Here is a 15,460-nt window from a genome sequence, read left to right as displayed (position 1 = left end):
ATATCTATGTACTGTTATATATAGAGTCTCATGGATCAACCAGTGCATTGCCTCATGGATCATCCTCATATGATTTCATACAAGTCATTCAGTATGAGTCCACAGATTAACGTGTACACACGACTATGTCATCGATCAAAGGGTATTATCTCACTGATAAACCTGGGAATTATCACAAAGATCGAGTATACTGCCTCACAGGAGTACCTTTATCAGATTGATGGTTGTTGCCATATTAAAAATAGCTGCAGAGTTTGATCTCAATGTCAGGAATCCTTGTGGTGACTAATAAATGATATAAAAGTGCAGGATTGTCAGGAGCATAGACACAGCAGTGTGACAGTCTCCATATGGGATGTCACTACTGTCACCTGGGGAGAGGCAGCATGCATAGGCCTGCCAGTCCATAGCAGTCATGATCAGGAGGGTCCTGCCACAAGTACGGATAGTTATATTGTTAGGTGTATCTGGCTGGAGGATGTAGGCAGCTATAGGTATTCAGAGTCGTGCTGCAATTTGGAAACCAGACTTTGATTGACCATGTAGGAATGTTTATGAAATATTGCAGCCACTCACACTACATTGGATGGCAATGATCAGAGAGAGATCAATATCATGCCCAGCTAATGGCAGCTCATTTTAGCTCTAGTTTGGATTCATGTTACATATCAAGCTAATAAAAGTTAGAACAAAAAATGTTAAATTCGCCTAAAGCGAATTAGATGGAGGACATTAATTCATACTACCGTGCAAATTACTTCTATAGTAAATCACCCTCAAATATTAAAGTGTAACTAAAGGCAAACCTTTTTTTTTTTTTATATATATATATATATATATATATATATATATATATATATATATATATATATATATATATATATATATATAGGTTTTGCATAGAGGGAGAGATTAGAACCCCTGTCAGTGTTTATTGCTGTCTGTGCCCCCATTAAGGAGACCACCCCTCTCTATTTGTCCTGTTTAACATTATCATTGAAAGTGAAAGTAAAGGAAATCCCAAATATTGAATTGTCCCCAGAAAAGTAATAAGAAGAGAAACCTTCCAATGGGGGCACTAGTTCTGGTGACCTGGGGGTCCCCAAGGAATTTCCTTAATTCGCAGGGATTTGATCTCACTTCCTGTTTGGCTATGGGACAGGAAGTGAAGGGAAATCTCTGCAACGGGACACAGGTGGAGAAAAACTATTTAAGGTGTTATAACCCTCCCTTGCTCTAAGCAAAATCAAAAAACAAAAAAACGTTTTGCCTTTAGTTCTACTTTAAATCTAATGAGGGATTTCCATTTTACTCTAAAATTTCCTTTAAACCGATTGCATGTTTGAATAAAGCCTGATATGACTTTAATGTGTTTGAAAGTAATAAAGCCTGAAATGACAACTTTAGTAATTCGCCTAGAGTTTAGTAAATCTCTATTTCCGTCTGCTGTAGTAGAGCTACCGAGTAAATGAAGATGTTATGCTGCAGATAAATTATTATTCTTATAGATGATGTATCTAGATAATGTACACAGTGATGTATCTAGATGATGTACACAGTGATGTATCTAGGAGAACCTAATTAAGGTTACAACTATGTAATTTATTAAAGCCTGCAGGAATCTTTGTAGTAGGTGCTGGGATCCGTGTTTGCTCCTATTAATATGGTGTTCCAGTACATGTACTAATAGAGATTTATTATATGTTCTGGATTATAAACACTGTAAATATTAGCTAATCCTTTCTATACCTTATCTTTATCCTTCTAATTACCTGCATTTCATAATATGGATTAATAAAAAGGCCAAGGATCCACCTAAGCAGCTGAATTACTAACTGAGAATTTCCCATCTTGCATCAAATGGTCAATCCAATTCAACGAAAATAAAAAATATTTTTTGCCTTCTTTAATAATTTATATTATTTGAGCCTCATTCTCATTTCAAGCCTTAAACCAGAAATACTCAGCAGTAAGTAGTAGATGTACTCGATGGGTTCAGTTGGCAGGTTCAGTGGATTATCCTTACTATTTATAAATAATGAACATTAGACCGAGTCTGCCAAATAATATAATGTAAATAAAATTAGAGCTTTTCTCAATTCCAACCAGTCAGCTGTTCATTTTCAGAGGAAAAAGTGAAACATAGAATCTGATTGGTTAGAAGACCACCTCCAATTATCTTTGCTCCAATAAATCAGACATGTTGGGTTGCTTGGATCATGTCCACACACAATGAAGAAAGACTGTACACAGGGGATACATACACTAGATTGTAAACTGACCACGTGCCTTAAAATAACAATAATTCTTTATAGCAATTAGAAAGGTAGATCCGGTAAAAGGAAAAATTTTCTAAGCATAAACCTGTAATATCCTGTAAAATTAAAATGGTATTCCTGCAGTAAAATCCAAATGAAGCCATATAAATATTGGTGAAGGGTAAAGGAAACAATCAAGCATATAACCACTGACCACTATTGGCCCTTACCCTCTGCTGGGGGGCACAGATCACCAGACTGCAATAAGATATAGTTTAACGATTAAACATATCAGCTGATTGATTATAACTGGAGATCAAGTTACGGTAAACTGGAGCAATTAACTATTCAAATTTCATTGAAAGCTTAAAAAAAAACAAGTTAACTGTGTGCTATAGGAAAGGGCTTTGCTTGAACTCTCCTTCCTCCAGCCAGCTCAACCCTTGTAGAGTGCAATGGAAGGCCAGTCAGGGTGACAGCAGGAAGTGAGAGTGCACTCAGCCATGTGACACATATTGGAGGAGAGTGACACTGCTGGGACAGGGATTACTCTCCACTCCTTGTGTTATTCTATAGGGTCTTCTTCTATTAAAGTGGTCCCAGACATCTGATAACATGGTGTGACATGGCGACACAGCAGATGAAGGATGGCGTGTCACTGGACAGTTACATGCTCCATGTGTTCAATCCTTCACCAATGTTCCCATTATAAAAAAAATTGGATGACTAGTGATCTGCAATGGTGCCTAAGGTAAAGATCAGATCAGGAGATGATATGACACTGGACATGATCTGGTTGGCATGCTGAGACTTGAAGTTATTTATCAGACACAAGAACATGCCTTGGAGCCTGGCAGTTGGAGCAAGAATAGTAGTAATAATAATAATAATTTCAGATATTAAATAAAAAATATCATATATCTCGGGTTACTGTAAATACAGTAACACACACCGATAATTCCATAGCTTTATTCTCACTAAATATAAATAAATATAATATTCTATAATTTAATTTATACTTACTGACTTACTGACACTATGCATCTATCTATCTATCTATCTATCTATCTATCTATCTATCTATCTATCTATCTATCTATATATATATATATACAGTGACATGGAGAAATTGCCATGAAGAAAAAAGAAAAAAGTGCACACTGACCAATACTCAGATCATAATGGAATATGTATTTAACAAAAAAAAGCTTAATATCTATTAATGAACATTTCATCCCCAATATTACCTTCTAAGATCTCTTAGCGTGGCCTTCATGAGATGAAATATTCAAAAATATTCAGGTCCTATCTATATATAAAGAAATATATTACATATACCTATTTCAGTTCGTCTTTTAGCAGTCTCTTTTTTTAAAATAGTAATATTATATATATATATATATATATATATATATATATATATATATATATATATATATATATATATATATATATATATATATACACACACACACACACACACCTGTTGTGATAATCATTTACAAGACAGTATATGCTCTTTGACTTTCGTAAATAGTAAACATATAGGTGTACATTAAATGTATCAGTCGTATGTTATTTCACCATGATCTTCAACGCTACAACCCATAAATGATGTACCTTTTTTGGGAGATATATACATTTTTATATACACATTTTATATTGTTGGAAAAGATCCATATCAAACAATAAACCACAAGGCCGATAATGATACATTGTTGGATACATTGTCCTTACCTCCAGGATGTCCTCTCATAGGGATGCCCCCTGGTCTGCTCTGAAGACTATGCAGCATGGAGTTGTCAAAGGGTCCAGAAGGCCAGGCTGTAGGCAGAGGAGGTGGCATGTAAGACGAGTAGGGACTAGCATAGGATCCGTTTATAGGCCGAGCCAAGGAAGTATATTGATCTCTGCCATTCACGGTGATGCCATTGTTGTAACCAGCGTCCCTGTTGGTCCCATTGGCCATGGGTGGACTGGGAGAGTAATGGTATCTGCTGGAGGCATGTGGGCTATTGCTGTTATATGAGGAGGTCTCTGATGCGGGTTGGGACCACACTGAGTGATTGCTCACAGAGTGGGAACCTTGGGAATGGCCACTGCCAGATAGGTAGGAGATGGGTGTAAGCATAGATCCAACCCTGGTAGTGGGCACATAGACCGGAGAGCTGGCAGCGGAGTGCATGAAGCTTCCAGGTGAGCCATCATAGCTGACAGGCCCCTGAGTCGCAGTTATGGTCAGGGTTTGGTACATGTCCCCTTGAGATTCAGGTAAAGCACTATATCTTGCTTCTCTGTTGGGTAAGATCAGTTTGTTGATGTGATCTAAATCCCTGAAAAGTATGACGTCTTCCGGGTTGGGTAGGGTGGAGAAATGGGTAAGACCCAGGTGGTGGGCAGTCGTGGGCGACCTGCCTTCCTGTAGAGCCTGGTTCCTCTCGTTGTCCGACTGATGAGCTCTGCTGGAACCCAGGTCCCCCTGAGAACAAGACGATGGGGATGAGGAAGAGCTGTCAGGTTCTTTTATTTTGGAAGAGTACAAGGTGTTTCCTATGCTGAGTCTTTTGACATCGGACCAGGAATCCTCAGGATGGTCCATCCAGGTGAGAGGAATGGGCACCGAAAAACGTGCTTCCTTTTAGAGACAGTCCGTGGAGAAAAGCAAGAAAACACCAAATTAGGAGACATCAAATACTATACACAAAAAGTCCCTCAACACCTAAATACCCCGACATCAGACAAAGGGCCTCTCATGAGTATGAATAGAGGAGCAGATCATTGGATCAGACAGCAAATATCATCAAAAGCCTGAAGTGACAATCCCATCAGGTTAACCCCATGAAGTTCATTCAGCAAGAGGGCTGGTCATGGTCAAGGCTACATAGTTAATTGTCACCAACCGTTCCCAATCTTGAGTCTGTCTGAAGTCAGCAGTGATCTGCTCTGTAGTACTTTCTATATACCATATCCTGCAGCTCTGGGAAGTTGTGCTGCCTTTCCCTTCCTTGTGTAGGAGAGGTGCTTGGCCCCATCCACGCACTCTCTGACTCAGATCTATGGGAGGGGAGAGCCAGGGGAAGCCAATGTACCTTCATCAGCAACTGTGTGCCAGGCAGCACCATTTACTTAGGGCCTCCCAAGGTTTACATTCGCCTGCGTGTTTCAGGCAACACACCTTACAAATGGCACATTTCCACTATCAACAGAGCTGAGCAAAGAGCTGGCACGCCGAATCCCACAGACTTCCCAACAGATCGGTGCCTGGCACCGCAGCCAGGTGCCCAGGTACTGCATCCAGTTTTAACCCCTTGCTACCCAATGTGTCTCTGCTGCGAAAAAGTTAACTCAACCTACTGGGAAACTCCCCGGTGTGTGATCCTAGGTCAGAAAACAGAATATCCCCAGATTATATAGAAAAGTAAGAAGGACATTTGCTAACCTATATCCTGGCAGAGCCCATTGATGGCGCAGAGAGATCCAGCGATCGTACAGAGTGCAGATCAGGGCAGCAGAGGCGATTGTGGGGCTCCTCTGTCTCTGTGCAATGTGAAGCAGGAGGAGGAGGAGGAGGAGGAGGAGGCGCCTCTTACAGCCCTCTGCCTTCAGATTGCTGTAACTGCTGATTGGATTCATGCAGCTCTAAATAAACACAACGCTCACCAGGGGTGCCAGTCCTAGCACTTTACATGGAGCCCACTGTAAACACTGCACTGGCTTCATCCAGGCAGCAGAGACAGGCTGACTGATGGCCATAGCATGGGGAGGGTGGGCAGCCCACTATGGGGTGGGTGCATGGATCTATCCAGCAAGGGGGGGCTACAAAAACACGAGTCTTCTCAAACACACGATCAAAGCTTTACAACTCACAGCAGCCTCACAGTCTTATAAATAATAATACTAATAATAATAAAAATAATTCTATATCCTTACCTGCTGTAATGTAAGAATAAACAGCCTCCAATCATCAGATCATATATCCAAATAGGTGAGAATATTTGTTCTGTATAAAGCCTGAAACATCAGCTATGGTGTGATCTCAGGAGAAAAATAATACATAGGACCCTCCAGGCTGGATCACAAGTCCCTATTTGAGTAGTACATGTCAGTAAATAGACTCCTCCTTCCCATTGTGAACAGGTAAGTCAAAGGCAGGTCACACAGGTAGGCTGCTAGTCCCCCGACACCTCCAGCAAAAGCACTTTTCAGCTGTTGGTTATCTCCTGTGTGGACACACTGATACTGTCCGAGCAGGAAAGTGAGTGAAAATAAAAAGATGTGAGTGTCCCCTGAATGAGGTTATCAGGAGCAGGTCTGTCACCAGCTCTGCCTAGTACACAGCCTTCTCCTCTCTAGGGGCCATGCCCTCCTAACCAGGGGGATCAATGGGGGTCCAATGTAATCCTTTCCTAAAGGTTAGTAGCAAACTGATCCACTCTTAACAGATACATAAAACACACACACATATAATCATATAATATAGATAGAAAGATAGATTGATAGAGGTGTTATATATATATATATCTATCTATATATATATATCTATATATATATATATATATATATATATCATTATTATTTATCTATATATCTATCTCTATCTATCTATCTATCTATCTATCTATCTATCTATCTATCTATATATATATATATATATATATATATATATATATATATTGATAGTGATAGTTAGATGTATAGATAGATATATAGAGAGATAGATATAGATGTCTTTATATAGCTATCTGTCTATCTATCTATCTATCTATATCTATATATATATATATATATATATATATATATATATATATATATATATATATATATATATATATATATATATATATATATATATATATATATATATATACATATATATATATATATATATTTATTTATTTATTTTTATATATATATATATATATATATATATATTTATATATATATATATATATATATATATATATATATATATATATATATATATATATATATATATATATATATATTATATAGATATACGTTATTTCACCTGTACTTTAACCTTGCTTACTGTAATTGCTAAAAGTTAAATTTTAACCTTACCTATAACTTCTTTGCAAATATTATTTTACATTTTTAGAGTAAATCGACAATTGTTGCTCTTGTTAACCTTAGCTGTCTATTATGTGATATAACAAGATGTCTAATTAGTATAATCAAGACATTTATTCTATGCGATTCCTATTTGAATTTCTGTGGCATACTATCGATTTGCTCGCCACGAGCAGTGTAAACATATTTGTAATGTCTTATTTTAATTAATTTCTAGATATTATTTACAAGTCTCGATTTAATTCTCCGTTTTTTTTTCCTTTTAATTTTAGTTTTATTTCAGATAGCGAGCAGTGAGTTTTCTGCATATTGAAAGGAAAACGATATTAAACGAGGCTTACTAATGATAATGATAATAATTACAATAATACAAATAATAATAATGATTATTATTATTATTATTATTATTATTATTAGTAGTAGTAGTAGTAGCAGTAGTAATAGTCGTTTCCAATGGAGATGGTTCAAATATTAAAATATATTATGGTTATTGTTATTAGTAGTAGAAGTAATATTAGTAGTAGTTGAACTAGTAGTAATAGTAATAGACTTTTGTAATGTGGATGGTTCGAAATATTACAATGTATCATTATTATTATTATAATATTAGTAGTAGTAGTAACAGTAGTAGTAGTCGTTTTTTTATTCAGAGACGATTTGAAATATTAAAACATATTATTATTATTATTCGTAGTAGTAGTAGTAGTATTGGTAGTAGCAGTGGTAGTAGTAGAAAAATATTAAACTATAAGGAGAATACTTTAAAGTGACTTCGATTAAACAAAAGTAATCCCTTTGTATAGTAACTGTCTCCTCTTTTTGGGAAAGTAATTACTTATCGAGCTTTAACAATTGATACATCTCCACCCAGTTACATTTCAGATTGGTGGAATATATCTTTTTTTATTGACTTGATTTTCTCCCCATTCTTTGAAGGACGCCCAGACAGACCTTTCTGTGAATACAAAGCCAGTAAACCGGTATACTTTATTATTTTAAGACAATCAACATTTAATTGTTGCATATGGGTTGTCTAAATAGGTCTAATTAGCCAGGCAGTGAATTCCAAGGCACACAATTCTCTTCTTATTGTATCAGCTCCCCCAGATAACATTGTACCAACATAAATCAGCCAGCAATCCACTCTGCTCGCCACAATACACACAGACAGGGCGCAGCAAAGCCGCTGATTTTCCATATTTTCCGCTGTCTGGTGGATGTCAGCAATGTGACGTCATAGAGCATCTTCTTCCCCTCTCTGTCTGGAGCATTCACATGAATTAGCTTTAACCCTTGAGAGCCCATGCCTTTCTGATTGATATTGCCCTGTGGTGGATTTATTCCAGCAGACACGCCGACAAGCTGCTTTGGTGTGAATTTATGTGGCCCTATAAAATATTTATTTGGAGTTTGTAAGGACAGATAATGTACATTACTGTAGATTACATGGTTATCATTTCTTTGTAATGAAATGATTCCCAATAAAAACAGATTTACACTTTCGAATGCTATTTCCTTGCCAGATAAAAACTAAGAGCAACGGAAGAAAACCGGATAGAAGACTAAAAAGGTATCATACAAATTTTTCAACAATGACATTTTTTTTTTATTTGCGACAAATATGTCTTCCCCGGTTTAAATTACACACTTGACAGCTGATTTACTAACAGAGTTGATAATCTTGACTTAAAAAAATCGCGTGAATATTCAGGTCAATTATCCAATCATGTGAAAGATAAATGATTGTTCACTTGCAAGAAATAACACCGTTTATTTAACACCTTAATGGTCTATTATATTCAGATGCTTTTCACATGATTGGATAACTGAAGAAAATATTCACGCAATTTTTTTTTTTTTTTTAAATATTCACGCATTTTTATTTATTTTTTTAATATTCACACTTTTTTTATTTTTTTTTTTTTTTATTCACACCATTTTTGAGTGAACATTCTAAACTCCTTAAGCAAATCAACCCAAATTTCTCTTGTCTTTAATTTCCTATGCATCTTTCAGGTTTGTGACCCATTTTTATTATAAACGGCGATTAACCAACACAGTTATCCATACTCTAATTTATAGTAAGCAGTTGCTTCCAAAAATAAAAATTAAATTAGGAAAACCTTTGAATCGGTTCAGTATGTAAATATTCCTATCTGCATCTGAAAGCACTGCAGCAGAATAACGTTAGGGTCGGTTTATTACATAAACAGACCATTTTAAATTAGCAAAGTTGACTGTTCCCTTAATTGATGAATAGGGTGACTCAAGTTCGCCCAAAAACATTTTTTTTTTTTACTTTTCCGTAATTGGAAATTCAAAGTGAACAAAGCTTCACCTTTTTCACCAAATTTATACCTTGCAAATTGTGGAGTAGAGATTGTTCACTCAGTATAGTGAATATTTGCACTGGAAAGGGAACATTCACTAGTTTTAGTAAATACAGTGAAACGGTGTTAACTATAAATATCTAGGTGCAAGACATAAACATACCCAAAAAACACAGGAAAAAACAAACAAACAGAAATTGTGCCTGCAAAAGGTTGAATTACAGGCATACCCCACTTTTAAGTACACAATGGGGTTTATTTACTAAAGCTGGAAAGTGCAAAATCAGGCTCACTTCTGTATAGAAACCAATGAGCTTCTAACCCCAGCTTGTTCCATTAATCTTTTGTAATAAAACTTGGAAGCTCATTGGTTTCTCTACAGAAGTGAGCCTGATTTTGAACTCTCCAGCTATACCCCATTGTGTACTTAAAAGTGGGGTATGCCTGTATTGAAATGAACGCAGCTTTTCCTTATTCTAAACTAAGTGAACAGTCTACTCTTAGAAAATAAAAGTGATGTACTATTTTTTTTTTAATGTAGCTCTTTATTTCATATGTGCAATCAGGAATTACCTTATAGTAATATTAATAATAATCATAATTATTATTATGTATAAATTATGATGCTGTACTAATAATAATAACAATAACAATTATAATAATCATTATTCTTATTATTAATTTATTTTTAATTATTTGAATTATTACTATATCATCATTAATAATAATAGTAGTAATATTTTCCTTGGTTTGCTTTGTACTCTGTTTTTCAAAGACTTTGTACTGTATTGTAAACGGTAAAAATTCCAATAAAAATTGATTTAAATAAATAATAATAGTAATAATAATAATAATAAATAAGTATAATAGTTAATAATAATAATAATAATAATATAATAATAATACAGACATACATAATTAATTATAGTAATGATTATTATTATTATATCATCGTTATCATCACCATTTATAAATAATAATAATACTGATTTATATTATTATTATTATTAATATTATTATTATATCATTATCAATTATACATAATAATGATTTAAATGATTATTATCATATCATTATCAATAATAATAATAATAATAATAATCATATTGATCCACACACTAACCCGATTTCAAGTAATATCAAGTTGGTGAAAAATGTCTCTCTTAAGCTGACCATACACTATTCAATTGGATTATACAATCTTCTTTAGATCTACCAGCTACCATAAAGGGCCTGCATGATTTTATGCTATGTAATTGGATTGTTTAGATATGACTTCTTACTATACAATTTTGGTAAGTCTAAACTGAGAATGTACAAAGGCTATACAATCAGATTGTATATAGTTTATAACCAGCTTTATTAAATGAGCCCCTGTAAAGCTGCTATTCCTTGCTATTGGGAAGAGCACTTTGTGGATCAGATAGGTCGTCTCCATGTCTGTCCTGCAGAAGTTCCAGTCCCTCCTCTGATCATCTATCCCCATAGAGGTCTCTGACTTGGAGGTGACCTGAGCCTTATCTCCAGCTATCCACATATATATAGCCAGTGCTGATTAGCTTGTCTGCTGTGCTCATTAGCATATTACGTAGAAAGAGGCAAATGTCAGGAAAGCTGCTTATTTTTCCACACCAAAGCCTCTGTGAATGAAGCCAGCAGGGAGAGCCCAGCAGGAGTGATCAGTAATGTAATTGTCCCTTTGGTGCAGTCTACCTGAGTGGAGAAATTATCACATTATCTCTCATCACAGCACCCAGACTTGCTGCTACTCAGCGCTTTAGCACATCTATAGGACTGGCACCTCTCCTCTATACAATTTAGCAGATGAGCATTATGGTGTGATACTGGTTTGATTCCGATGTATGGCTATGTTCAACCAGCTGGCACATTTTTTTCTTTTTTTCTTTATTTATTTTTCAAAATGATACATTAAGGCTTTTCGATAGCAACTTGCAATACAGTCAATAATTACAATAAATTGCTTTTTTTTTTTTTTTTTTAATTGCTGTTAGATAAAGTACAAAGGAAATATATGTTTTTTCCCTATCAGCCAATCAGAACTCTATGATCTCTTTATTTTTATAGGTAAGAAAACATAAATAAAATAAAATCTGACTTCAGTTTAATAATACAATAAAAGGTAACATAATAATACTAAATACTAATACAGTACAGCTGTGTAGTATTTATGGCACTGCTAGAACACAAGAGCATTGCAATGATCATTTCTCCTGGTGCCTATTAAACTTTTGCAGATTTTTGGCCAGGTAGAGCAAATAAACAAACAGAACACAGGGTTCAATGGTTACAAATGTTCCATGGAAAACAAAGAAAAGCAATAATAAACAGACTCCCTTCTACAGTGGCTACATGGTGCTCAGAAGGAGGAGACAAAGTTTGCAAATGAAGAAGGTGTCCATTGATTTGAGGGATTGTTGCCTAATCCAGACAACTACATTGAGACTGGCAAACTCATGTCTCTAGATTCACATAAAAATTAAGACAGTCCCTGATTTTACTTTTTTTATGGCCACTTGGCCAGATCAGAAGATAATATCATGTCTATGAGTGACCTGTAGGTACTTCTGGCTGAGGATAATCAGGGAGAATAATTGGCCAAATTAGAAAACCAAGTCAGATGGATGGAGGTATCTGGAGCTTATCTTCTCTACCCTATCCTACAGATCCATACATGAAAGGTAGCAAGATGTGATTGTTTTTGTTTAGGGGTACATTGACTAGCACAGATGCCTGGAAATGTTCTATCATCTAATGTCTGCCAACAAAGACCATCCTGTCAGCTATAAATGAAAAGGGGATGCCAGGTTGGTGCTCACATGCCCCCCCCCCCCCCCCCCCAAAATGCAGAGTGCTGGGACATTTGCCATATATGTATCTTTGCACTATTTAGATCCCCCATGATATCCTTTCTGGTTCATCTTCATGATGAACAATTTTCTTTCTTTTGGTTAATAAAAAATGGCTTTTGCTCCCATAGATATTTTCCAACAGATTTCCAAAGATCAGAAATGTTTGTTGTTGCAACCTCCCAGGCAAACCCTATTTGCTTGTCTCTTGGCACAATCAGTCTCCATGCACCACCCTAAAACATTTCACTTTATAATGTGTTTATATCATCTAAATCTACATTATATACCATTGGCTGATAAGGGAGTTGGCTCCATGCTGGGTGCCCCTCCTTTCTTAACCTTGTAATTCAATTCAAAATCACTCTTGTTATATACTACAGTAGTAATCAATTGTACCTCCCCATTTTAGAATATAAAAGCATCAGCTAGCTAGATATTTAAAAAGGCAAAGCATTTTGCGTAAAGTGCTATACCATAACAACAGATCAACAATATATTTTATTATTCTGGGATGGTGAGGTGAAATCCGGTTAAAGCTGTAATAAGCTTAATCGCTTAAGCCCCCGACCATTTGGCTGGCTAAAGACCAGACCACTTTTTGCAATTAGGCACTGTGTCACTTTAACTGACAATTGCGCGGTCGTGCGACGTGGTTCCCAAACAAAATTGACGTCCATTTTTTCCCACAAATAGAAATTTCTTTTGGTGGTATTTGATCACCTCTGCGGTTTTTATTTTTTGCACTATAAACAAAAAAAGAGCGACAAGTTTGAAAAAAATGCATTATATTTTACTTTTTGCTATAATAAATATCCCCAAAAAATATATAAAAAAACATTTTTTTCCTCAATCTAGGCTGATACATATTCTTCTACATATTTTTGGTAAAAAAAATCGCAATAAGCGTATATTGATTGGCTTGCGCAAAAGTTATAGCGTCTACAAAATAGGGAATAGTTATATGGCATTTTTATTAATACGTTTTTTTTTTTACTAGTAATGGCGGTGATCAGTGATTTTTATCATGACTGCGACATTATAGCGGACACGTCGGACAATTTTGACACATTTTTGGGACCATTGCTGTTAATACATCGATCAGTGCGATTAAAATTGCATTGATTACTGTAAAAATGTCACTGGCAATGAAGGGGTTAACACAAGGGGGCAGTGAAGGGGTTAATATGTATCCCAGTATATGTTCTAACTGAAGGGGGATGAGACTGTGCAGGGAAACTAACAGATTGCTGTTCATACTCTGTATGAACAGACGATCTGTCAGTTCACTGCTCAGAGACCCGGAAACTGTGTTTACACACACAGCTCCCGATTCTCCGTGTCCCCCGAGCGATCGCGGGAGCCTGGCAGTGATCGAGGCCACTGGGCACTCGCACCGGCTCAGGAGCGAGCGGAGGGGGGGTGTTTATGTTACTGACGTAAGATAACGGCAATTTGCGCAGCCGAGCCATGCTGCCACAGTGCAACTGCTGCGGCTGGTCGGCAAAAGGTTAAAAGCAAATGTTTATTATATTGCAGCTTTCCAATTCTTAGATGTGATGGCTGCATTCGTTTTCATTTTTAGACTTTCTTTTTTTATTTTCACCTGCTGATCCTGGCAGAAAGTCTGTTGTTTTTTTTAACAGAACAAGTTGTCCTGCAGATAAAGCAGTTAGAGGATTGACACATACTATTTAACACTGACAATGATGAGCTTTTTTATTCATTTATGTAAAACCTTTATCCCCAAAGAAACTAGTTTGTTGCTGTAACTGCTTAAAAAGTGTTAGCTGGAGTTTGGCTTCAATTTGTCAGTGTATTTAAGTCTGCTAATACATTTAACACTCCTCACCCCCCAGACTGACAATGCTGCTGTCCAAAGGTGCCCATGTGCTCCTTTATCCAGAGTAAGGGCACTGTAAGGCCCCTTTCCCACTGAGGCAGTTTTCAGGCATTTTAGCGGTAGAAATAGCGCTTGTAAAGCGCCTGAAAACTGCCTCCCATTGATTGCAATGGGTGCTTTCACACTCGGGTGGTGCGCTTGCGGGACGTTAGAAAAAGACCTACAAGCAGCATCTTTAGGGAGGTTTGGGAGCGCTGTATATAGAACTCCCAAAACGCCCCTGCCCATTGCAATGAACTTTTCAGGCGCTTCAGAAGCATCGCAACATGGGAGTTTTTACCCCCTTTTTTGGGGTTGAAAGCAATTTGCTAGCGTCTGAAAAGCACCGCTAAAACGAGCGTCGCTTTACTGTGAATGCACGGGCGGCCCCAGTGCGAAAGGGGTCTAATACAGGAGGTGTATAAGGTGAAAACAGCTACCAAATCTAATCTATGGTAAACTGCAATATATTACATTTTTGGTTTTGAGCTTAATACCGCTTTTCTTTGTAAATCATCAATAATTTTTATATGGCACTAATTAGAAAGTCTAATATATTTTAAAAGATCAGGTTAGTTTAACTATAAAATGTAACATTTTACAAAGAATATAATGCTTTTACCCCATGAACACAATACCAATCTGTAATTTGGTTGACCAGTAAATCATTTCTAAGATATTGACTGACCATCTGATAAGTGCATTTGCATAAGTCCATGCATTGTGCTGTGTGAGCACAACTGGGACGCGGGGGGGGGGGGGGGGGGGGTGATGTAACAGCCTACAGGCTCTGGGGAAGTTTGCAAACTTCACTAAAATACTACAACACGGCTTGCATTGTGATGCAAAAGATCGAAAATTCTGACAATTGTCAACTTGTACCAGGAGCAAAATCCATACCAGACTGTTGTTGGGATTTACTATTCCCAGCATAACAAAAAAATATTATTGTAATAACTAGTATTTGTATTCAATTGTTGAATAAAAAAATGTAGTTGCCCTGTCCCATAGAGCTATATTGAGAGATCCTCC

General features: G+C 36.4%; 1 protein-coding gene and 1 long non-coding RNA gene across 8 annotated transcripts in view; one reads left to right on the top strand and one right to left on the bottom strand.

Annotated features, from left to right (window-relative positions):
• The window catches only part of GATA6 (GATA binding protein 6), a 42,043-nt gene extending 35,727 nt beyond the window's left edge, over nt 1-6,316 (bottom strand). For 2 of the 5 annotated variants that reach the window (XM_077492560.1, XM_077492564.1), the window contains exons 1-2: nt 5,698-5,846; nt 3,996-4,893 (exon numbers count right to left, since the gene is read on the bottom strand). In XM_077492560.1, the coding sequence (XP_077348686.1) occupies nt 3,996-4,857 (862 nt within the window). In that variant the 5' untranslated portion in view covers nt 4,858-4,893; nt 5,698-5,846. The other 3 variants (XM_077492562.1, XM_077492563.1, XM_077492561.1) reach the window with 3 other exon arrangements.
• A 135-nt stretch (nt 6,317-6,451) lies between these two features.
• LOC143997120 (uncharacterized) overlaps nt 6,452-15,460 on the top strand; it is a 94,281-nt gene continuing 85,272 nt past the window's right edge. Inside the window, exons 1-2 of one of the 3 annotated variants that reach the window (XR_013277647.1) lie at nt 6,452-6,670; nt 8,873-8,919. This is a non-coding gene — a long non-coding RNA (uncharacterized LOC143997120). The remainder of the gene's footprint in view (nt 6,671-8,872; nt 8,920-15,460) is intronic. The other 2 variants (XR_013277646.1, XR_013277648.1) reach the window with 2 other exon arrangements.

This window comes from Lithobates pipiens, unplaced genomic scaffold (assembly GCF_037356315.1).
Source record: "Lithobates pipiens isolate NorthernLeopardFrog02 unplaced genomic scaffold, aLitPip1_a1.2 Scaffold_19, whole genome shotgun sequence".
In the NCBI taxonomy this organism is placed as follows: Eukaryota; Metazoa; Chordata; class Amphibia; order Anura; family Ranidae; genus Lithobates; species Lithobates pipiens.
The sequence above is the reverse complement of the archived record's forward strand: the minus strand, read 5'-3'. Positions and strand labels throughout refer to the sequence as shown.